The sequence below is a fragment of the Chlorocebus sabaeus genome, chromosome 16 (assembly GCF_047675955.1).
Source record: "Chlorocebus sabaeus isolate Y175 chromosome 16, mChlSab1.0.hap1, whole genome shotgun sequence".
Taxonomy (NCBI): Eukaryota; Metazoa; Chordata; class Mammalia; order Primates; family Cercopithecidae; genus Chlorocebus; species Chlorocebus sabaeus.
Window position 1 is genome coordinate 716,637 of NC_132919.1, and position 24,506 is coordinate 741,142.

At 52.6% G+C, this 24,506-nt stretch overlaps 2 protein-coding genes across 2 annotated transcripts; one reads left to right on the top strand and one right to left on the bottom strand.

Annotated features, from left to right (window-relative positions):
* The first annotated feature begins 2,738 nt into the window (after positions 1–2,738).
* TLCD3A (TLC domain containing 3A) lies at positions 2,739–13,383 on the top strand. Its single transcript, XM_037987875.2, has 5 exons — positions 2,739–3,376; positions 3,710–3,793; positions 8,101–8,302; positions 11,095–11,190; positions 11,699–13,383. Exons 1-5 carry the CDS (start codon positions 3,255–3,257, stop codon positions 11,966–11,968), a joined length of 774 nt encoding a protein of 257 aa, XP_037843803.1. The 5' UTR covers positions 2,739–3,254; the 3' UTR covers positions 11,969–13,383.
* Positions 13,384–14,967: 1,584 nt separating this feature from the next.
* GEMIN4 (gem nuclear organelle associated protein 4) lies at positions 14,968–22,366 on the bottom strand. The gene is made up of 2 exons (XM_008009754.3): positions 22,237–22,366; positions 14,968–18,384 (listed from the first exon to the last, which is right to left on the bottom strand). The coding sequence occupies exons 1-2, from the start codon at positions 22,244–22,246 to the stop codon at positions 15,218–15,220; spliced, it is 3,177 nt and encodes a 1,058-aa protein (XP_008007945.1). The 5' UTR covers positions 22,247–22,366; the 3' UTR covers positions 14,968–15,217.
* Between the last annotated feature and the right edge of the window lie 2,140 nt (positions 22,367–24,506).

A 24,506-nucleotide genomic window follows, 5' to 3' on the forward strand; every position in this document is an offset into this window, starting at 1 on the left:
ACCTCCTGCACCCTCAGAATGTGCCAGCCTCCGACTGGGGGTACAAAATGGAAAGACACAGTCTTTGTTTCTAGGACCTGACAGTCTGGTGGAGAAACATCCAAATAAGAAAACAACAGGCCCATGACCCAAACGCAAAGGCAGACCTGGAAACCTCCTGAGAGAAGGAAACAGCTGATTCCAGACTTTTGAAGGATGAGCAGAAGTTTGGGTAAAAACCAGACTTGTGGTTTGCGTTTGGCTTTATCATTTGCCCACAGGGGTCTGATCGCTGGAAAAGCTAAGGTTCATGTTGACGCTTGTTAGCTTTATGGTGATTCAGCATAAACATTCTGGTGACTTCACTGAGCATAGTGTTGAAACTGATTTTACTTGCCATTTTCTTTTTTTCTTTTTTTTTTTTTTTGAGACGGAGTCTCGCTCTGTCACCCAGGCTGGAGTGCAGTGGCCGGATCTCGGCTCACTGCCACCTTTGCCTGCCGGGTTCAGCGATTCTCCTGCCTCAGCCTCCCGAATAGCTGGGATTACAGGTGCCTGCCACCAGGCCCAGCTAATTTTCTGTATTTTTAGTAGAGATGGGGTTTCACTGTGTTAGCCAGGATGGTCTCGATCTCCTGACCTCGTGATCCGCCCGCCTTGGCCTCCCAAAGTGCTGGATTACAGGAGTCAGCCACCGCGCCTGGCCTTTACTTGCTATTTTCTGTTTGTTTTTTTTTTTTTTTTTTTTTTTGAGACGGAGTCTCGCTCTGTAGCCCAGGCTGGAGTGCAGTGGCTGGATCTCGGCTCACTGCAAGCTCCGCCTCCTGGGTTCACGCCATTCTCCGGCCTCAGCCTCCCGAGTAGCTGGGACTACAGGTGCCCGCCACCACGCCCGGCTAATTTTCTGTATTTTTAGTAGAGACGGGGTTTCACTGTGTTAGCCAGGATGGTCTCAATCTCCTGACCTCGTGATCCGCCCGCCTTGGCCTCCCAAAGTGCTGGATTACAGGAGTCAGCCACCGCGCCCGGCCTACTTGCTATTTTCTATACATGAAACACGTGTTGTTTTGTTTTCAATTCATAGAGATGCCTTACAAGCTGTACAAACAACTTCTTGTGTAGGGGGAGACTGGTTCCCACCACTTCAAAGTGTGAGCATACTCAGGGCCAAGGTGCTGCTCCCTTTAAGGAGGGAAGGCAGGGAGGACTTGCAACCACCTGTCACTCTCTGGAAATGCTGGCGCTGGAGGGCACTGTGATAAATGCTTAAGAAAGAGACAGTGGACTTCACAGGGTCGTTTTCCTGGAGAGAATGGAGAGTTCACAGGTAGCTGGTTTTGTCCACAAGCAAATGTGAAAACATGGAGAGCGTTGCATTTGTCAGGTACCTTGGGACCAAACTGAAGTGGCTTTCTCCTTTCTCTGAGTATGTCAGCAGTGAATCTGGGAGTTAGAGATGTTGCCCTAAGTGGATGAAGTTTGAGGCTTTTCTTGAGGCTGTCTGCCACCTTCCTGTTGGCTAAGTCCCTTTTCTTAACCACATATAGGAAGATGTTAGAGGCTACATTCATTCCAAAAGGTCACAACCTAATAACCGATACTACCACTAAAGGAAGGTCTTTTAAACCTGAGAAACATCTTCAGACTCCATAACAAATGAACCCACATTGAAAAAAACAAGTGCTCACTCTACACCAGTTCCTGCCTCACTAAGTGCCATGTTAAAGTAATTTAACTGGCATCTAACAGAAATCATCTGCCACTTTGTAAAAATCCTAGACTGGTAAGAATCTAGAGCTTTAGAGAGCTAGTAATCCAACCTCCCTGTCATTTCACAGACCAGCAAATCGTGGCCCAGAGAGCCGAGCCCAGCTGTTCCGAAGTCCTCCTACGTGATTTTGGTCAGCATTTTACATGAGGGTGATCTGAGGGGACCCATCACACCTCTTCATTTGTAGTAACATAAATGAACTGTATTTCCCACCCCCTACATTTGTTAGCTGAGGAAGACACAGACCAAAGCAAAATAAAGCTGGAAGTTCCTAAAGGAGAGAAGCCAATGATACTGAAATTACTGTCCTCATCCATGTGATTGGTGCTTGGCACGAATGAAATATATTACAATTCATTCAAGTTTAGACGCCTGTCCCGATAACTTAATTTTGTTTTTATTTTTTTGAGACAGAGTCCTGCTCTGTGGCCCAGGCTGGAGTGCAGTGGCCTGATCTCGCCTCACTGCAAGCTCCGCCTCCCGGGTTCAAGCGATTCTCCTGCCTCGGCCTCCTGCATAGCTGGGACTACAGACGTGCACCACCACGCCCGGCTAATTTTGTACTTTTAGTAGAGATGGGGTTTCACCATGTTGGTCAGGCTGGTCTCGAACCCCCGACCTCGGGTGATCCACCCGCCTCGGCCTCTCCAAGTGCTGGGGTTACAGGCGTGAGCCACCGCGCCCGGCCCCGATCCTTTTAAATAATGACACGTTGAGAACAACAGCACAGCCACTGAGTCTCTGGATGGTGTCTCCGGAGAGCTCCACGGCCGAGAGGCTGTAGAGCCGCAGCCTCCGCAGTCCGCCTCCTGGTGCAGGTGGAGAGGGGGCTGCAGGAGGCCCCGGACCTCAGGCTTTCTGAGACCCCCCGGGGCAGCTGCGGCCGCTGGAGGGACCGGGAAAGGAATCGTGGCGGGACGGGAAGAGGCCACATCCTGAAGACTCCCCCCGAGAAGCACCAGGGCTTGGCGGACGAGGCCGCCTCCCTCCCTCCTTTCCCGCAGGGCTCGCCCCACCCCGGCGGGGGCTCCTACCTGGCTTCCTCGGCCGCGCGCCCACCCCGCCCCTCCGCCCGGGCCGGCGAGGAGAGCAGGTCGGGGAGGGGCGCGTCGGGTGACGGAACAGAAGCCGGGGAGCCGCGGCCCTTCCCGCCTCCGCCTGGGCCCCGCGGCCGCTCGGGAGGGAGCGGCGGACTCGGAACTCGCGCGCGCCGCGGCCCCGGCCGGAGCCACCGCCTCGGTCCCGCCCCCGCCCCCGCCTCCGCCTCCGCCCGCCGGGGACGCCGGGGAACCCTCGGGGCCCAGGGACAGCGAGAGACCCCGCCCCGCGCTATCGCGGCCGCCAGGCCTGGTCACGCGCAGAGCCGCGCCGCGGGATCGGGGCCAGCGCCGGGCGGAGGCGGCACGGGGACGGGGCGGAGGGTAGAAACGCGCGGCCGGGCCGGGGCGCGCCGAGCCGAACCCAGCCACGCGGCGCCAGCGAGGCGGCCGGACCCGCAGCCCCGATGCTGCTGACGCTGGCCTGGGGCGCGCTCTTCTTCCCGGGGCTCTTCGCGCTCTGCACCTGGGCGCTGCGCCGCTCCCGGCCCGGATGGAGCCGCACCGACTGCGTGATGATCAGCACCAGGTACCGGCGCTGCCGAGACGCCCCCGGGGCCCGGGCCGCTGCCCACCCCGCCCCGCCCCGCCCGGCTGCGGGGCCCAGGGCGGAAAAGGGGGGCGGCAGGAAGCCGGGGGGCTGCTCCCTCCGGGGCGCGGCGGCCCGAGCTACCGAAGCCCCTCCGCGTCCTCCCCTGGCGGGAGCGGGGCCGGGGCGGGCGGGAGTGGCCGGTGAGTCTGCGGAGCCCGCTCCCCACGTCTGCCGGCGGCGGGGGAGAGTCAGGCCGAAGGGCTGGGCTGGGCTCTCGGCGGTCCTCGGACGGGACTGAGCGCGCGCTGTTTTCCTCTCCGCCCGCGCTAGGCTGGTTTCCTCGGTGCACGCCGTGCTGGCCACCGGCTCGGGGATCGTCATCATTCGCTCCTGCGACGACGTGATCACCGGCAGGTAAGAGCCCGGGCCAGGGGCTTGTTGCAAATGTCACCTTTCAGTGGCTCTTCCTCACACACGCGCTTAGATAGCTGACTAATGGGGAAAGCTGGCTCCACAATGGGCTCCTTCTTCCTCTCCGGAGTCTTCCAGCACCCGCAGCTTAGGAGAAAGTCCGCGGAAATGAGAGAGGACGACAGAGGCGGAGTCTGATTTCAGGTGGTGTGAGCGGACAGCGTGGCCAGGGATCCAGGGCCTTCACGAGAGAGAAGCGTGGACGCATTTACGACTTGGGAGTACGGCTTCTGATTCTTGTAGCTGGTTTTACTTACTCTGAAGCATCACTGGCTAATACACGTCCAGGGTGGTTAGCACAGCCCCCCATGGACAGGAACAAACCCACCTCCCCTTTCCATGCAAACGCCCCTCTCGTTTTTCCTGCAGATTTGCTAAAGGGCATCGAGAGGCTCCCAGCGCTTAGAACACGGGTATGTCTGTTAGAGCTCAGTCCACAGGCAGGTCAGGAAATGTGCACCTATTTGCAATTCCAGTGAAACAAATCATAAATTAAGACCAGAATAGTCTGCTTTGTACAATATTTAGACCTGGGCAATGGTGGTGGTTTTATTTTTTTATTTTAATTCTTTTTCCCCCCACCGGTCTTGCTAGAATCACACTCACTTTCTCCCAAGTTAAAGGACCACAGTTGGACGTGCAGGAAAGTTGAACCGCCTTTCCAGGCCCTGCTCTCCTGTGGGCTTTGCCAAGTCCTGCTTCTCATCTGCTGAGACTGGACTGCGAGGGGCCTGAGCAGGCCATCTGTCTCATTCTAGCCTGCAGTCTTACTTGGGATCAATCCTGCTGTCATGATTTTTGTGCTTTTCTTCTGCCTTTTTCTTTTCTTTTTTTTTTTTGAGACGGAGTCTTACTCTGTCGCCCAGGCTGGAGAGTAGTGGTGCAATCTGGGCTCACTGCAAGCTCCGCCTCCCAGGTTCACCCCATTCTCCTGCCTCAGCCTCCCAAGTAGCTGGGACTACAGGCACCCGCCGCCACACCCGGCTAATTTTTTTGTATTTTTAGTACAGACGGGGTTTCACCGTGTGAGCCAGGATGGTCTGGATCTCCTGACCTCGTGATCCGCCCACCTTGGCCTCCCAAAGTGTTGGGATTACAGGCGTGAGCCACCACACCCACCACATTTTTACTTTATTTTTTTTCCGTGGAGACAGGGTCTCTGTTGCCCAGGCGCAGTGGCATGATCATAGCTGACCGTAGTCTTGAACTCCTGGGTTCAAGCCACCCTTCTTCCTTAGCCTCCCAAGCTTGGACTACGGGTACACACTACTATGCCTGGCCTTTTTTTTTTTTTTTTTGTAGACAGGGGTCTCCCTATGTTGCCCAGGCTGGTCTTGAACTCCTGGCCTCCAACGATCCTCCTGCCTGGGCCTCCCAAAGTGTTGGGATTATAGGCGTGAGCCACTGCGCCCGGCCAGAAAAGGCCTTTCAGGGTTCATATACTATGCACTAAATATTTTTCTATTATGTGCCTTCTCATTTTATGTCTTCATATAGAATGTGATTAGATAGGAGGAGTTATCTATAAATTCCCCCAAATTATAGGCAGAATGTGGTATGGGGCCAAGGATTTAGTCAGATTCTTAAAGAGGTTCAGACCCCTAAAATGGCTAGGTCACAGCTCCAGGTTGTTTTCTCAATTTAAGTACTTAATTCAGATAGTACTTTGTTGTTTTTAGATGGGGTCTCGCTCTGTCACCCAGGCTGGTCTGGAACTCCTGGGTTCAAGCCGTTCTCGCACTTAGGCCTCCCAAAGTGCAGGGATCATAGGTGTGAGCCACCATGCCCAGCCTGTATAGTACCTTTTAACATTTAAAAGGACTCCCCTTCCCCTGCTTTTTTTTTTTTTTAATTGAGATGGAGTCTCTGTCACTCAGGCTAGAGTGCAGGGGCACGACCTTGGCTCACTGCAAACTCTACCTCCCAGGTTCAAGCAATTCTCCTGCCTCAGCCTCCTGAGTAGCTAGGATTACAGGCATGTGCCACCATGTCTGGTTAATTTTTGTATATTTAGTAAAGCCATGTTGGCCAGGCTGGTCTCGAACTCCTGATCTCAGATGATCCGCCCGCCTCGGCCTCCCAAAATGCTGGGATTACTGGCATGAGCCACGGTGCCTGGCCGACTTTCCCACATTTAATTATGTAATCTTCACTGCAACTTTGACAGGTAAAGTAAAGACAAGGATTATCATCTTCATTTTACAAGAAAGTTAAATCACAGGCTAGTGGTGGTTAAGATTATAATCTAGATCTCTTGCTCATAAATCTTCAGAGGAGTCTACCCATGAGTCACAATTCCAGATCTCATCTCTGAACTGGTGAAAATATGAAAACCTTAGGTTCCCTTCAAGGGGAGAGGCCAGTTATATTTCAGCTAAAATTTTAGTAGCTGTTTGTAGGTATTTTACTTGAAACAGCTTCAAGAAAGCACCTGAGACCATAGATGGGCACTGGAATAAGTACTGCATCTTTTTAGTCACATGGAACCTGGCTAGGTCAGGTGCAGTGGCTCATGCCTGTAATCCCAACAATTTGGGAGGCTGAGGTGGGTGGATCACTTGAGGTCAGGAGCTTGAGACCAGCCCAGCCAACATGGTGAAACCCCCATCTCTACTTAAAAATAAAAAAAAAAAAGAAAATAGCCAGACATGGTGGCAGGTGCCTGTAATCCCAACTACTCGTTTGAACCCGCAAGTCGGAGGTTGCAGTGAGCTGAGATCACGCCACTACATCCAGCCTGGGCAACAGAGCGAGATTTTGTCTCAAAAAAACAAACAAACAAAAAAGGAGCCTGGCTAATGAATTCACCTACAAGTGTGTCATACTTGCCATTATTTGCTTGCCTGATTTGTTTATGCATTATTTACGCCGTGGTAAGTGTGGAGTTGCTTGAGCAGAAATTCAGATGGTGCCTCTGTGGACTGTATTTCCAATGTTGCAGTTCAGTGGACTGGCTCTGTCCGAAATCAGAGACAAAGTTAATACAGATCTGAGGGCCCTCGGCTTACAATTTAGACTCTCTGGGGACTGGAGCCCTTAACAAGCACTGCAGGTGATTCTGATGTTCAGGTAGCTTGAGAACCATACAACTGAATGATCTACCTAACCCGTGGATGTGCATCAAACATTCGCTAACCAAGTGAATGGAATCCTTGGATAGTACGTGATTTCGTTTAGATGTTTCTTCACAGAAAACATCTGTGGAATGCTTCTTTATCATTGGGAACCACATGGTATGAATTGTAGAGACTTCCCTTCTAATCTGCTCTAGGACAGTGATCAACTATTATTTCCATTCAGCAAATACTGATTCAGCCCCTTTGGACAAGTAAATGGGAAAACTGTCTTTTGACCTAGTCTCTCTCCTGCTACCTAACTGCCATAATGTGGCCCTTGAGCTTCAGGCTTATTTCCAGACCTGCTTTTTTTGGTTTTGTTTTTTGAGACAGCGTCTCACTCTGTTGCCCAGGCTGGAGTGCAGGGACGCGATCTCAGCTCACTGCAACCTCTGCCTCCCAGGTTCAAGCGATTTTCCTGCCTCAGCCTCCTGAGTAGCTGGGATTACAGGTGCGTGTCACCACGCCCGGCTAATTTTTGTATTTTTAGTAGAGACGGGGTTTCACCATGTTGGTCAGGTGGGTCTTGAACTGCTGACCTCGTGATCTACCTGCTCAGCCTCCCAAAGTGCTGGGATTACAGGTTTGAGCCACCACGCCCAGCCAGCTCTAGAATTGTAAAGAAAATGGCCAGGGTTGCCTCCCAGAAACTCCGTAGAGTGGGGTTACATGCAGACGCAAAACTCACAGGTTCCAGGATTTAAGTCAGTAAACCCCCAACTGTTGAGCAACTAAGGAGTTAAACCAGAAATATTGGATTTGTGATTTGGGACACTTTCCAAACCAGCTTCTTGCGGGGGCTGTTGATTTATTTGTATATCTATCTATATCAAAATCAGTTTTATCACAAAATGCCAGAACATGTATTACAAATTAGCAGCTAAGTCAGGCAAGTAGTGACAGCAAGCTGCTTAAACAGGCGGGCTGAGTGAATGCCTGCTTTTTGCCTTTGACACTCATGAATCAGCCCTGAAACGGAGAGAAAGTGGTCTGCTCTCCGTGTTTATCAGTTGCAACATCTTCACTGTAAAGTATTTGGAGTAATAATAGCTGATCAAGCACCAAGCTTGGCTGTGAGCCTTCGTAATGGATATCCACAATGATTTCACAGGCCATTCATATGCTTTCTTTCAGGCACTGGCTTGCCCGGGAGTATGTGTGGTTTCTGATTCCATACATGATCTATGACTCATACGCCATGTACCTCTGTGATTGGTGCCGAACCAGAGACCAGAACCGTGGGCCGTCCCTCACGCTTCGAAACTTCCTAAGTCGAAACCGCCTCATGATCACACATCATGCGGTCATTCTCTTTGTCCTTGTGCCAGTCGCACAGGTATGGCCTTCCAGGACAGCAGACCAGCAGCTGGGTTGAGCTGGATGCCTTTATTTATTTATTTATTTATTTATTTTTGACACGGAGTCTCACTCTGATGCCCAGGATGGAGTGCAGTGGCACTGTCTCGGCTCACTGCAACCTCCATCTTCCAGGTTCAAGTGATTCTCCTGCCTCAGCCTCCCGAGTAGCTGGGATTACAGGTGCCCACCACCATGCCTGGCTTTTTGTATTTTTAGTAGAGATGGGGTTTTGCCATATTGGCCAGGCTGGTTTCAAACTCCTAACTTCAAATGATCCACCCACCTCAGCCTCCCAAAGTTCTGGGATTACAGGCATGAGCCACCACACCCGGCCTGAGCTGGACGTCTTGACCGTTACTTAGGAGTCGGGATTGCCCCTCTTTTCTTTCCCACTTGTAGGCACCCATTCTCCTTGTGCCTGCTGCTTCAGCAGCCACCTCCCCCAGGTGAACAGTGGAGGAACACCATTACGTGTGAAACGCTCGTGATCCTCCTCACCAACATCAACATCAACATCCTTTTTGTTTTTCTTTTTTGAGACAGGGTTTCACTCTGTCACCCAGGGTGGGGTGCAGTTGTGCGATCACAGCTCACTGTAGCCTCAAACTACTGGCCTCAAGTGATCCTCCTACTTCTGCTTCCCCGGTAGCTGGGAACACAGGCACACGCCACCACGTCCAGCTAATTCCTGTAATTTCTGTAGGGGTTTCTCCACGTTGCCCAGGCTGGTCTCAAACTCTTGGACTCAATTGATCCTCCTGCCTTGGCCTCCCAAAGTGCTGGGATTACAGGCGTGAGCCACTGTGCCCGGCCCCAGCATTCTTTTTAACAAACCCCCAGCCCTCTGTGATGCCCTAGTGTTTGTCAGAGGTTCTAGCCTTAGTTCAATGCAAGATAAAAACGACATAAAATACAAATATAATACAAAGCAACACAACAGTGCCAGAGAGCACTGTGTGGATTATTCTGACATCACAAAACACAGACTCTCAAAGCAAATATCCTACTAATTTCTCCCCAGATCCCTTTCCCCATAAAAGCCCACCCAACAAGGAAAAGCAGTGGGAAAGCTGAGGGGAAACTCCTGGTTCTTGAATGCCTGCCAGGGGGAAGGCATGCGTTTTATTTATTTTTATTATTTATTCATTTATTCATTTATTCATTTTTTGAGATGGCATTTTGCTCTTATTGCCCAGGCTGGAGTGCAATGGTGCAACCTTGGCTCACTGAAACCTCTGCCTCCCGGGTTCAAGTGATTCTCCTGCCTCGGCCTTACAAGTAGCTGGGTTTACAGGTGCACGCCACCATGCCTGGCTAATTTTTTTATTTTTAGTAGAGACAGGGTTTCACCATGTTGGTCAGGCTGGTTTCGAACTCCTGACCTCAAGTGATCCACCCGCCTCAGCCTCCCAAAGTGGCTGGGATTACAGGCGTGAGCAACTACTCCTGGCCGGCATGTTTTATTTATTTATTATCATTATTATTATTATTATTATTTTTTGAGATGGAGTCTGGCTCTGTCGCCCAGGCTGGAGTGCAGTGGCCGGATCTCAGCTCACTGCAAGCTCCGCCTCCTGGGTTTACGCCATTCTCCCGCCTCAGCCTCCTGAGTAGCTGGGACTACAGGCGCCCGCCACCTCACCCGGCTAGTTTTTTGTATTTTTTTTAGTAGAGATGGGGTTTCACCGTGTTAGCCAGGATGGTCTCATCTCCTGACCTCGTGATCCGCCCGTCTTGGCCTCCCAAAGTGCTGGGATTACAGGCTTGAGCCACCGCACCCAGCCTATTTATTATTTTTTAAATAAAGAGATGGGGTCTCCTTATGATGCCCGGGCTGATCTGGAACTCCTGGGCTCAAGGGATCCTCCCATCTCGGTCTCCCAAAGTGCTGGGATCATAGGCATGAGCCACTGCGCCCTGCCAGGCATGTGATTTAAAAGTTCATAGCTTGCTAAATATTAGAAACTATTAGCTGTAGATGAAGAAACGGGGGCTCTAAGAGTATTCTTATATCACTCAGTGGTACTAAGTGGCAGAGCTGATATTTTACCATGCTTATTGCTTTCTTGAAAAAGGAGGCTGGGCAAGGTGGCTCATGCCTGTAATCCCAGTCAGAAGTTTGAGACCAGCCTGGCCAGCATGGTGAAACCCCATCTCTACTAAAAATACAAAAATTAGCCGGGCTTGATGATGTGCATCTGTAGTTCCAAGTACTCAGGAGGCTGAGGTGGGAGAATCATTTGAACCCAGGAGGCAGAGGTTGCAGTGAGCTGAGATCATACCACTGCACTCCAGCCTGGGCAACAAGAGCAAAACTCTGTCTCAAAAATAAATAAATAAATAAACAAACAAATACATAAAAAGAAAGAGGTAACGGAGAAGTCTCTGGGACCTACCATCTAGGAACCAGAACATCCAGGGTGCTTTCAGACCCTAACATCTAGCCTAGGACCTGGCACATTTTGTTGAACTGAACAGGCTGAGTGTCTTGGCATGACTCAGTTCAATACACAAAAGTAGGCTGCAGCGTTCCTTCCGGCTGTCATCAAAATTCAGAGTTTGGTGTGTGATGCCATCGTCCTGTCTGAATTTGCCTCTGGATCCTAGGGCTTGGACCATCAAAGTGCTGTTGCCACGGAAGCAGCGGGACAGTAACTGGGTCTGCCCTTGCCCTTCACGGTTACCCTTTTCAATAGCCCCCGCTGGAATTTTCCTTCTGGTGGTTTCTTAACCTCCACTTACTTCCCCTTTTCGTTTTGTCATCTGCAGAGCCTTCGGGGAGACCTCGGGGATTTCTTTGTTGGCTGCATCTTCATGGCAGAACTGAGCACTCCATTTGTGTCACTGGGCAGGGTTCTGATTCAGGCATGTATGAATGAAATGGCAGGAGTGTGGGAGGGAGTGGATTCTGCTTTTCCTTCAGAGATGGTAGGTGTGGAGAAATCCCTAATGCCAGGAAGAGTGGGATGGGAGATCCTTCAACAGCCTTACAGGTCGGCTGGTCATCTCAGCCAATGGGGATGAAATTGTAGGTTTGATCTAAGTTTGATACAGTTCATTCTACCTTTTCCCTGGTCACATACTTCAATCCATGGTTTCTATACTCCAGTTAGATGGGTGGCCTGGGTCAAATTCAACATCACTATTGGGGAAAATGAGGTTATCTGTACATATCAATATGATAGTGTTCAAGAATGTCTTCTCCAAGTGTTAGAAAACTAGACAAACATCTGGGCGCCAGGGAATCTGACGGCCGAGGTCTTGATGAGCACCTGCACCTGCATGGCTTTCACCGTAGTGGGACTTGGGCCAGTCGCTCCCTGATGCCCAGCTTCTTAGGGACCTTACCTTTTTCCTTCCTCTTCTTTTGCAGCTAAAGCAGCAGCACACCCTTCTGTACAAGGTGAATGGAATCCTCACACTGGCCACCTTCTTTTGCTGTCGGATCCTTCTCTTCCCCTTCATGTACTGGTCCTATGGCCGCCAGCAGGGACTAAGCCTGCTTCAAGTACCCTTCAGCATCCCCTTCTACTGCAATATGGCCAATGCCTTCCTCATAGCTCCTCAGCTCTACTGGTTCTGTCTGCTGTGCAGGAAGGCAGTCCGGCTCTTTGACACTCCCCAAGCCAAAAAGGATGGCTAAATGCTCCTGGGAGTCGGGCGCAGCCTCACACCAGCTGCCTCCTCCACTCAGCACTCCATGGACTGAATTGTGCCCTGGGTGGCCTCAGACTTTTGGGTATTGATAAGCAGATGGATTTGAGTTTTTCTAAAGAATATTCATATTACCTCCTTCTTCTAACTTGCCCTGTTTGCAAAAGCACTTTTGTAGTAACAACTATTGAGTCCTGTCAGACCTCCACGGACAGCAAAGTGGTTTTAATGCAAGCCCAAGGATCCTTTGGGTCTTATCTCAAGAGCTCTGGGAGGTGGAAGCATGGGGTGTGATCGGTGGACCAGGGTGATAAGTGTCTGCACATCTGCCTGTCCCTATATCGGCAGCTACCTACCTTTCCAACCACTCAGGGCAGTACCCACGGCACTGGGCCCACAGAAGCAAGTAATGTCTTCTTGTGACATTGGCCTGGGACAATCACTGTGGGTAGGTAGTTTTTGATCGTTTACTAGATAACCCACTGGTTCTTTGCGTCATCCTCTCATCCATGGGTCAGAGTTGACCAACTTCCAATCAGAAGTCTCACTGGTGGGGCTGGGGGTGGGGGCAGGCAGGAGGCAAGGATGGGAACCTGAGTAGGTAGTGTGGCCAAGAGGCCAGCACAGCCTTTGCAGGCTGACTTGGTAAGTCTGACAGTGTCAAACTTGTGAGCTTACTGCAGTCAGTCACAGATACTGTTCTTTTTAACACACCCCTTCATGCCCAGCTTTCCCCATATCCACATGCAGAGGACATGCTCATAAAAACTACACGGGCAACATGAAATGAAGGCTTTGGTAGATGTTTACTGGGTAACCCCACTCTATGACACCGTCCTTTTCATGTGATGTGAAAACCAACTTCTGTACTCCAAACCACAAAATGTGTCATCTAGACTGCAGAATACTTGAGTACTCAGCCTCCTGATACGCCAGAGCTTGTGGTCCAAGGCCCATTCCTGTGTGTGTCCTGCCATTTAGCCACAGAAGGCTGCAGAGCGAGGGGGCAGCCAGCCTGGCCAGAGGCTGTCCTGTGGACCGACACCTGCGCCCCCTTCTGCAAGCAGGATTTTCTGGTGCCAACACTCATCACTCCCTATCAACTAGGATGGGTTTGAGACTGTGCTGCCATGTGTTCTCAAGTGGTAGTTTAAGAAGTGGATTTTTAATTAGTTGTGAGCGTCTAAAGGACTGATCTGTCTCATTTGGACTGTTTAGTCTTTAATGGGTGCCATTTAAAGAACAAAATGCTTCTTTTTTAATTGTCTTTTTTTGTTTTTTAAACTTTCAGTGTATCTTTAAGTCACCCTTATGGTGATTAAATTGCACTAACATTTCCCAATTTATTCTCATTTGTGAAATACATCGGTATCAGTTTCCTGTAAGAATCATCCTGTGACCCAACCTGACCGGCTGCTGTGTGCTGTAGCTCCACGTCGATGTCCATGTAACTAGCAGAGGGGTGTGTTGTGAATGCTGTCAGCCTCCAGAAAGGTCTAGCTCACACCTTACTCAAACCTATTTGTGTGGTTCATGGTCCCAATAATACACTGAAGGTTCCCAGAGTTCAAGCGTATAGTGGTCACATGTAACTTGAGACCCTTTCTTCCTAAGTGAATTGTACTAGGAATTGGGAGAGTGGAAGCCCGATTATTGGTCAAGGAGCCAAGCCTACTTTACCTGAGGAGAGAACCTGAGTAATGCCCCACTGGGAAGGTGGGTGTGGATATGGAGGTAGTGATGGGACATACTCTTTCCCCTGTTCATCTCACACAATACATGTCCCCAGCCAATTCTGTTTCCTCATACCTCGAACACCTTAAACTCAATTTTTTTTTTCTTTTTGTAGAGACAGGTTATCTCGGTTGCCCAGGCTGGTCTCAAGATCCTGGCCTCAAGTGATCCTCCTGGCTCAGCCTCCCAAAGCACTGAGATTATTATAGGTGTGAGCGACCATGTCTAGCCCACTCTCAATTTTTTTTTTTTTTTTTTGAGACAGGGTCTCACTCTGTCACCAAGGCTGGCATGCAGTGGTGTGATCTCAGCTTACTGCAGCCTCTACCTCCCAGGATCAAGTGATCCTCCTGCTTTAGCCTCCTGAGTAGCTGGGACTACAGTTGTGTGTCACCACACCCAGCTAATTTTTGTTTTTGTTTTTGTTTTTTGAAGAGACAGGGCCTTCATATGTTGGCTGGTCTCAAGTGATCCTCCCACCTCAGCCTCCCAGTGTTGGGATTACAGGTGTGAGCCAACGCACCCGGCCCAAACTCATTTTTTACATTCCTGCACACGTCATTCCCTTATCCAAACCATTCATTCATCCAAACTTCGACAGCCCCTCCTAAGGCAGAAGCTAATGTGACTCATCCATTCAGCACGTCTCTGCTGGGTTTGCCAGGTCGCGTCTTCACAGTAGCCCCTTTGCATGTGACTGAATAGATGGAGTTAAGACTGTATGGGAGGTAAGTGGGAGTGCTTATTGTCCCAGCTACTCAGGAGGCTGAGGTGGGAGATCACTTGAGGCCAGGGGTTCAAAGCCAGCCTGAGCAACAGACTGTACACACTCCTCAATTCAGAGGGGACCCATTTTCTTGAGGTCATTAACCTAGCCCCTTGCTGCTGAGTTTATCTTGGTCCTCCAATCCTCTCACTTTAGAATTGTGCAGGCCTCTCGGGCACAGCAATCTCATGGCCAGAGGCGGAACCAGGGCTGGACTGGATTATTTTCCAAGCTGCTATCCTTTTCAAGATACCTCAAGAAAAAACATTAAAAGACAAAATAACTCTTGAAGGGGGTTATACGTACCCTGTCGTGCTTTTTCCACTCACATGGTTTCAACTTTGGGCTTATTTGCCAAAATCTAGGATGGAAAAGTCCAGTTATGAACACGTTCCTCCTGGCTGCATTTGATCTTGAAGACACTAAACCCAATTTCAGAGCATACTTAATCCTGGGCTATTGCTGAGGCCGACTTAGAAGAGACAAAGTGAGATGCAAAAGAGGAGAATTTTTATGATAGTTTGTACGTTATAAATACCCAACAAACTATTTTCTGTACACCATTATTGCCATGACTTTTTGGGGACAGTTTCACGTAACTGTCAAGTCCAGGCTGCTCGGGTCTGGCCTCTGCAGACCCGCCATGTTGAGGCCCAGCTTTTCTGCTCCCCCTGTGCAGGTGAGAAGCTACTGATCTTCTGCAGACCCGCCATGTTGGGGCCCAGCTCCCCGCGCAGGTCAGAAGCTGTTCATCTTCTGCAACAGGGTTTGGCGCCGTTCTTCCGGGCTGATGCCCTCAGCAATGGACTTTAAGAAGCGCTGCTCGTGCGCCCTCTGGAGCAAGGAGCTGACAGAAGGGTTGGTCTTGCTCAGAGTCTCATAGCAGGTGAGGGTTTCCAAGGCTAAAACGTAGAGTGGCTCACAGACCTCCGGGTGGAGCATGGCCATGATATGCAGAGCATGGCAGAACACCTGGGTGTAAACGAACAGGGCTTCCTGGGTCAGGTCCTGCTCTGGTCCTTGGACCCAAGGGCCAGCTGACTGTATCAGCCTGACTGAGTCCAGCAGGCGGGTCAGACTGCCACAGAGGAGTTTGACCACATGGCTCCAGCCCTCCAGAGGAAGCCAATTATGACAGCTCTGGCTGCAGAGAAACTGGAAAGTCCTCAGGAAGAGTACGGAGAGTTGCAGCTCCTGGGCAAACGGCTTCAGGTTGAGCAGGGGAACAAACTGAATATATTCCAGGCTATACGGGACATGGAGAAGCTGCTTCTCCAGCAGTCTCCTGGTCAGCTGGTGAAGGCGCTGCCACTCCTGAGGGCTACACCAAGGCATGACTTGTACCAGGGCCACCAGAAAGCCTTTGCTGAACAGTCTGACCTCCTCAGGATTGCCCACGTCCACCACCAAGAGAGACAGCATCCTCTCTGAGATGCCACTGGAGACACAGCAGCACTCCATCCAGGCCAGGAGCCCTGTGCCGGCTCCATAGCCTGGGTGGGCCTGGGAGGTCCACTCGTCTTCCGAAAGCTTACAGATCTCAAAAAGTGTGGCTGGCACTTCACACTTGAAGTGCCCCTCAAAGAAGTTCTTCAGCCTCAGGCCCACAGTCCAGTCCAGCTGTTCTAACTTGCGGTGGAGCCAGGACAGGGACTTGACCCAGGCGTCCGGGGAGAAGGTCTCGGCATTGGCTGATACGATTTCACACAGGAGCTCTAGGATATGGATTGCCAGATCTTTCCTATCCAAAGAGAGGCACCGCTTCTCCTTGGGGAGCTGCCAGTATTTGCTGAAGCCGTCCAAGAGCTGGCAGAAGCTGAAGAGGAGTGGAAACGGGGAGCAGGTCTGGAGCCAGTACTCCTCTTGGCATGTGTCTGCTTCTAGAGTCTGGATGAAGATCTTCAGACTGAGGTCTACCTCTTCAACATCTAACCTCAGGAAAGGCAGGACAAACTCCCTCAGCACCTCCTCTGGCTCAAGAAGAGCAGCTACTGGAATCCCCTGGGGCTTCACGGGATGCATCAGGCAATTCAGGAGCTCTAAAAATTGCTTTTCTTCCTTGGGTGTAGAGAACTTCATCCAGACGGTTTCTTTGAGGCATGACACCATGAACGTGGCAGATGAATTGGGACTCTGTTCTTCCACGAACCGAAGGGCAGGGAAGGCAGTGAGAATCTGGGCCAGGAACTTGTGGGCGCCAAGATTGACCACAGCCAGGCTGCACATTTTCTTCACCGTGACTTCGGGGTGCACTATGATCAGGCGGGCCACGGAGGCCACAGCTTTCGCCAAGCCCTGTTCGGAGGCACTCTGAGTGAGCTGGTTAAAAGTCGTATTGAGGTCTTCCTGAAAACCTTCCACATAAGCCAGCAACTTTTCAGAGAGGCCCTTTTGCCCCCAGGAATGCAGGATACCTGCAAGGACTTTATTTTTATCTGGCAGGGAGAGGTCTGCGTAACATTCCAGGACCAGGTGGATCACCTGCCGGATCTGAGACTCAGGGACGGCCCTGTCAGTTGTGCTGACATCTATCACTGTTTCCAGCAGCCTCAACACCAAGTCTGGCTCTCGGAAGAGGGCCCTGTTACTCCCCAGGCAGGCTACCCACTCCTCCGAGAAGGCCCACTTCTTCTCAGAAGCAAAAATGTGGCACACTTCCATATGGCGGTCCATCTTCTGCTGGATGACGGCCATGGCGATGGAAGCTGTGATGTCCTCCAAGGCCCTGTTCTTCAGCACCGTGCTCGTTTTCCTCAGGAAGTCCCTGACACACTCCGCCAGCTCAGAGACCACCTGCCTCTCCTCCTTGGACAGGCTGGTGCGGTTCAGGTAGAGCGTTGCGTTCTGGCTGAAGGAAGTCAGACTGTCGCATAGCCGGTAGCTGTCATAACTTGTCCCCTGGCTGTTGCGGAGCACGGCCTGCAGCTCCTCCCCCCACTCCCGCAGCAGGCGGTGCAGGAACTCGCAGCCCACGAAAATGGTCTCACTGGGGAGTTTGGCCAGTGAGGTCAGGCTGACATCCCGTTCTGCCTCCTTCACCTTCTCTGCCAGCGCCTGCTGGTGGTAGGGGTTCTGCGTGTCCGAGTTCCACACAGAGATCACGGTGGCCAGTTTGTCCAGATACATGGTTGCAGACACCTCCTGGGGGTCGTCCTCCATCAGCGCAAACACGGTCAGCATGTCGGCCAGGTTGGCCAGCGCACAGCACCTTCTTCCCGGGCCCAGGATCCGACTTTGGATCTGCGTCAGCCCGCGGAGCAGCATGGACAACAGGGGCATGGTGGGGCACACGTCTGGGTCTGACCTAAGCCTCTTTGGAGGATGGGGGAACTCATCTAAGGCAGGCAGGTACTTATGGGCCATTGCACTAAACTGGGAGAGCAGGGGGTCCTGCGGGTGACCCTTGTGCTTCATCAACTCCCACCAGACGTCCAGGAAGAAGGCCACATCTTCAGAAGAAGTGTCAACAGTCACGTGCTCCAGAAAGCGCTCTAGTTCTGCATGGCGGATGGTGGTGGGCAGGGCCATCAGGAGCTGGATAAAGAGTCCAGAAGCTTCCAGGGATTTGAGCAGCTCAAAGAGGACAGTGTGGTTGATGGTGGGGATCATGTTGCCCACCGAGAAGAACAGGTCTTCCTGCCACCGCGTCTCCGTGTCAGAGGGGGTCACGGGGTGCGGCTGCAGAACCTTGGCCCAGATGATAATCAGGGCTTTCTTCTTCCAGGCAAAGGGCTGGGAATGTGCTGCGGCCGAGGAGATCTCCCTTAAGGCCTCCACGATGGGGCGTCCAACATGTTCCCAGTCAGACTTTGTCAATTCTGCCAGTGCCTTGGGGCGGAACAGCTGCTCGGCCAGCAAGAAGCCTCCATGCAGAATAGTCATTTCTTCACAGATGTTCAAGGGCCCTGCACGTAGACAAGCCAAATAAGACAGTATAGTGAAAATGTTTCCAGATGGCCACTGCTGTTAGTAGGTGGTCATGGTTAGAGATGACAAGGGTTTTAAATGACATCAGCGGAAGGGGAGAAGGGATGGCTACAAGAGCCACTGCAGAGCTGGAGTCAGAAGGACCGGGCCGAGGAATCCAGAATGGCTTCCGAGCTCTCCGGCCTGGGAAGCGGGTGGCGTCACATATAGGGAATGCTGGAGAATCAGAACAGGTGTGAGGAAAGATGAGTTCAGCTTTGGCTACCGAGGTACAGACGTCCTCCAGCAATGGAAATGCCGGGTGGAAGTTCAGGAGGGAAGTCAGCTGGGAAATGTGATTCTGAGAGTTATCTGCCCAGAGGGATCACTGGAACCAAGACAGTGAATGAGATCCTTCAGGAAAAGTGTGTGAAAAGAAAAAGCTGGGCTGCTGAGGCCAGACCCTCCAGCAAAGGGTGGGCCAGCAGAGGATGTGGGGAGAGGGGTTTAGAAATAGCAGGAAGGCAAACTACAGGGGCCACTGAGCATGTACCACAGGACATGACACCTGAGCTTCTCATGACAGTAGAAGGGGCATAGCCACAGGGTAATGGGCACACAAGCAATCACACAGCCACAGGGTAATGGGCACAGAAGCAATCACACAGCCACAGGATAATGGGCACACAAGCAATCACACAGTCACAGGGTAACGGGCACACAAGCAATCACACAGCCACAGGATAATGGGCACACAAGCAATCACACAGTCACAGGGTAATGGGCACACAAGCAATCACACAGCCACAGGGTAATGGGCACAGAGGCAATCACACAGCCACAGGATAATGGGCAAAGAAGCAGTCATACAGCCACAGGGTAATGGGCACAGAAGCAATCACACAGCCACAGGGTAACGGGCACACAGCAATCACACAGCCACAGGGTAATGGGCACAGAGCAATCACACAGCCACAGGATAATGGGCAAAGAAGCAGTCATACAGTCACAGGGTAAAGGGCACAGAGCAATCAGTCAGCCACAGTGTAACGGGCACACAGCAATCACACAGCCACAGGGTAATGGGCACAGAAGCAATCACACAGCCACAGGGTAATGGGCACACAAGCAATCACACAGTCACAGGGTAACGGGCACACAAGCAATCACACAGCCACAGGGTAATGGGCACAGAAGCAATCACACAGCCACAGGATAATGGGCAAAGAAGCAGTCATACAGCCACAGGGTAATGGGCACAGAAGCAATCACACAGCCACAGGGTAACGGGCACACAGCAATCACACAGCCACAGGGTAATGGGCACAGAAGCAATCACACAGCCACAGGGTAATGGGCACACAAGCAATCACACAGCCACAGGGTAATGGGCACACAAGCAATCACACAGCCACAGGGTAACGGGCACACAAGCAATCACACAGCCACAGGGTAACGGGCACACAAGCAATCAGACAGCCACAGTGTAACGGGCACGCAGCAATCACACAGCCATGGAGTAATGGGCACAGAAGGAATCAGACAAGCCCTGCCTTCACCCTTTACAACCCTGCCTTGGGAACAGGCTTCATTCTTCTACCTTTCAGGGAAACAGTCCACCCCACAGCTCCTTCTGGTCAAAAACAAGCTACTCATGGCCCTGCTCTGTGGGAGAAACCAGGGAGTAGATACAGAAAATACTGTGCTAGATTAAGCCTTCCTTCAGGGAACTAAGATTGACACAGACTTACCATGGAAAGCATCTTGGGATGTTTAATCAGACATGGGTTTAAATCCTAGCTCAGCCATTTAAAAACAATGTGATTCTGGCCAGGTGCAGTGGCTAGCACTTGTAATCCCAGCTACTTGGAGGGGCTGAGGCAGGTGGATCCCTGAGGCCAGGAGTTCAAGACTAGCTGGGGTAACATAATGAGACCCCCCTCCATCTCCAAAAAAAAAAAAGGATGTGATCTTGGTCAAGTTGCTTCTCCAAGCCTCCCTTCTGCATATGTGGGGATAATACAGACTTCATGTTATAACTTTGAGGATCATGTGATATATACCAGTCAAGCCCTTTCTAGTGGGTTGGTATTGCTATCTCCTGACCCCATCTCCCCGGGACGCTATGATAGATAAATACAGCTACAATAAGAATCAGGTTACAGAGTGTAGTTAGGTGCTCAGTAAATGTTGGTTTCCTCAAACCTTTTCATAGTTTGCAGGACCAGAATCTTGTCACTATTCTTTGCCTCCCCCAGCTCAGAAACATCAAAGGATGTAGGCCTTTATCAGGCATGTTTCCTTTGGCCTAGAAACTAAAACGAGGGTACAAATACTGCTTCCTATTCCTCATTCCTGAGTCCTCTCCCCTCTCCTAGGATTGAGAGATGCTACTCCTTCCTCAGTCTCTCATGCCCACGAGAGCTCATATTCCCCATTTTCCCAGGCCAGACACCAGCAGAGAAAACACTGACTCCAGGAAACTAAGGACCATCTTACCCTTCCCACCATTTATGAGAGCAGCAGCAGGACAAGGGTTCAGCACTCTGTAACCCACTCGTGGAGGCAATCCATCTCAGCTCACAGTGGCTGAGTCTGACTCCCAGGGAAGGTTAGGCTGCAGAGGGGACCTCTCTGGGGGTTACGGCCCTTCTTTCTGGCTCAGGAGGCTCTCCCAGGGTCCCAAAATATGGTCCCCCCTGACGCTGTAAATTTTATTTTATTGCATTATTGGATTAGCTGAGCAGATGTTTAGCCCTCAACACCTGCCTTCCAGGCGCAGTAAGTACCCACAGTTTGAAGTAGTAAGTCCCAGGGCAGTTACTAGCTGGAAAATACTCCGGTGCTTCATCACGGATGGTTAACTAGTGCTTGCCAGAGCCCGCTTCTAAGGTTTATTACGCGCCTACTCCATGCCAGGCACGGTGCTAGGTGATGCACATGTAAGATGTCTTCGATTCACAACCACCTTTTGAGGACTATTATTCCCGTTTTAGAGAAGAAGACACTGAGGCGCAGAAACGATTTGCTGAGGGTGCCCCCGCCTGAATGTGCTGGGGTTGGGAAGCAATTACGACTGAGGGGCTCCAAGCCCTAAGAGCTCTGCCATTCCGCTCCTGAAGAGCTCTCTGGGGGCGGGGAACAGACCATTTCCCCCCAGCCTACTACTGCTGACACATCTCCCAGAACAGCCTCCTGGTCTTAGCAGCCTGTGTCGAGGCTTAGCAGGGAGCTTCTAGTTCCAGGGTTCCCCCTCTCCCAGACCTTGCAAGATTCTGAATGAGGACGCACGCAGGTTCAGAAAGTGACGCCTCAGGAACGCAGCCGCCCCAACCGCGGTGTGACCCGCGCAGCCCCGCACGGGACACTGTACCTCGGCGATCTCCATGAAAAGTCGCCCAACACTCAGTGGGGAGACACACTGCCATTCTCCCAGCTCTGTCGATGAGGAAACCTGATGAGCGTTAAGGCACTTGGAGCGTAAGACGCTTGCTCAAGAACGCAGTTGCCGTTCAGGAAACGAGGCTGCCGGGGCACCCGGGGGTGCTCGGAGAAAGCCCGTTTCTCAAAGCACGTGCGCGAGCCCCGGGCCCCGGGCGTTTCAAGGGGCTCTCACTTTATGTCTGCTCGGTGTTTTCCCGCGGAGTGGGCAAGACACGGCCCAACGCGCCGCGGGACCCGGACCACCCCCGTCAAGGCCACCCGGGGACCCCCAGACCCGCCCCGACGCGGGGGACGCTTTGGCCCGGGCCCGCGCGAGCGTGCGCGGCAGGAGGAGACGCGACAGGGCGGCACCGTCCCGGTGGCGCATCGCGGGACGCAGCCCGGGACTGAGGAGACGCGGCACCCACCTAGGTCCATGGCGGCGACGCCGGCGGCTGAGCGGGGCTAACGCCCCCTCTACTCCGAGAACGCGAACCCGGCGCGGGACGCACAGCACAATGGACGGCGCAGGCGCCACGGCGGCCGCGCTCAGGCCCCGCCCACAACCCTGCCCGGCCCCGCCCACAGTCTCCCCCGCGCACGCGCAGTCCTCACGAACGAGCGCGCCAAGCGCACAGCGCCGCCTTCCGGCAGAGGCCTCCCACCCACCCTCAGGTACCGGGCGTCGCTCCCCAGACCCCTCCGCACCGTCCCCTGCCCGGCCCCGCTTCCGGGGTCTCAGCGGGTCCGGCTCACCAGTCCCCGGCCCCGCATTCACCCTCACCGGGTAACCCCGGGCGTGCCCCGCACACAGCTCACCCCCACCGAGCGCCTCCCGCGGGCCGCCCACTACCCAGCGCGGCCGCACCACGCGAGGCTTCCACTCCCACGCGTCCCTCCCGCCCCACACCCAGTCCCTCAACGCGCTCCTGCCGCTGGCGCCGCCCCCTTCAGACAGCAGCGGCCCGGATCCTAGACGCTTTTGACGGCTGGTCCTCCCCAGAAAACGCGCTGTGTGAGCCCAAACATGGTGGGGTGGCGCCAGTACGCGGGACCCCGAGCTTGCAGCCTGTGCTTGAGAAAACAAACATCGTGTGCCTGCCTGCTCCCTGAGATCCAGTAGTAACCGCCATTCCAACTCTCCACCTCCAGCTTCTAGCACCAGGGACCGCCTCCTCCCCTCATGTGCCAAGTGGAGTTCGAGCTGGCGCGCGCGGCCCTCAAGCAGCTGAAGGGTCCTGTGAGCGATCCGGAGAAGCTGCTGATCTACGGCCTCTACAAACAGGCCACCCAGGGCGACTGCGGCATCCCCGCCCCTCCGGCCTCAGACGTGAAAGCCAGGGCCAAGTGGGAGGCTTGGAGCGCGAACAAAGGGGTGTCCAAGATGGACGCCATGAGGAGCTACGCGGCCAAAGTGGAGGAGCTGAAGAAGGAGGAAGTGGGGGGCATGGAGCGCGAACAAAGGGGTGTCCAAGATGGACGCCGTGAGGGGCTACGCAGCCAGAGTGAGGAGCTGAAGAAGGAGGAAGTGGGGGGCATGGAGCGCGAACAAAGGGGTGTCCAAGATGGATGCCGTGAGGAGCTAGGCGGCCAGAGTGAGGAGCTGAAGAAGGAAGTGGGGGGCATGGAGCGCGAACAAAGGGGTGTCCAAGACGGACGCCATGAGGGGCTACGCGGCCAGAGTGAGGAGCTGAAGAAGGAGGCGGCTGACTGAGGGCTCCTCGGGAATGGAAAGGGCTTCTTAGACCTTGATGGCTGAAACGTACTGAAACTGTCGCAAGCTTAGCCGAGACATCAATAAATCACTTAAACTGCGTGAGAGTGACCGACTGCTGTTGGAACAGAGGACCTGGAGGAACTCGGTGACTGAGTGCTGGGGAGGCGTCCAAATACACAGACTGGCTTTTTGTATGGTTTTGGGTGGAGTTCCCAGCCCTCCTATTACAAGAGCGTATGTAGGTATTTGGCAGGAGAGAGGGGGACAGTGTGCTGTGGAAATGCCCAAGATCTGAGGGCAGGAGACCATTCTCCAGTGACGGCCTCTTGGGAGGCTGAGGCCCCAGCCCCTTCTCTCTTCAAGACGGATTCACTAATACCCCAACACCACAGAGGGGAGCGGGACTCTGTCCTAAAGTCCAAAAGCCCCCACTGGAACACAGGGCCTACCAAGTTCACGTTTGGAGGGAGACCAAGCTTTCCGTGATGATAGTACGGTGAAACAATTGATGGGTCAGAACACAGCAGCTGAGAAACAATGGAGCAGATGCTGTCAAAATCCCAGCCCCAGAAAGGCTCACCTGAGGCCGGGCAACCCAAATGTTCTCGGGACTGTTCTGTACTTAACCCTGGTTTCTGCTTAGGGGATGTTGGTGGGACAATATGCATATGGATGTCCATGTGGGATTTGCTGCAAGAGCACAACACACCCCTTGACCTATGCAAGTGCCAGAGTGTCTGAACCCAGCTTCTACTCCTGTTAATGATCACGGGGGCCTCAATGCACAACCATTGTGCATGGCAGCTGGAGTATGGAATAGTGAATGGTATCCAGAGAGGCAGGTCTACAGTGGCATATGGGATTTCCTGGTACTTCTTCCTTAATAGAAAGTATTTTCACAGATCATGACATCAGGTCAGCTCCAGTTCTCATTGGGACCAATAAAACAATAGAAGCAACAACCATAAAGACTTAAGAGGA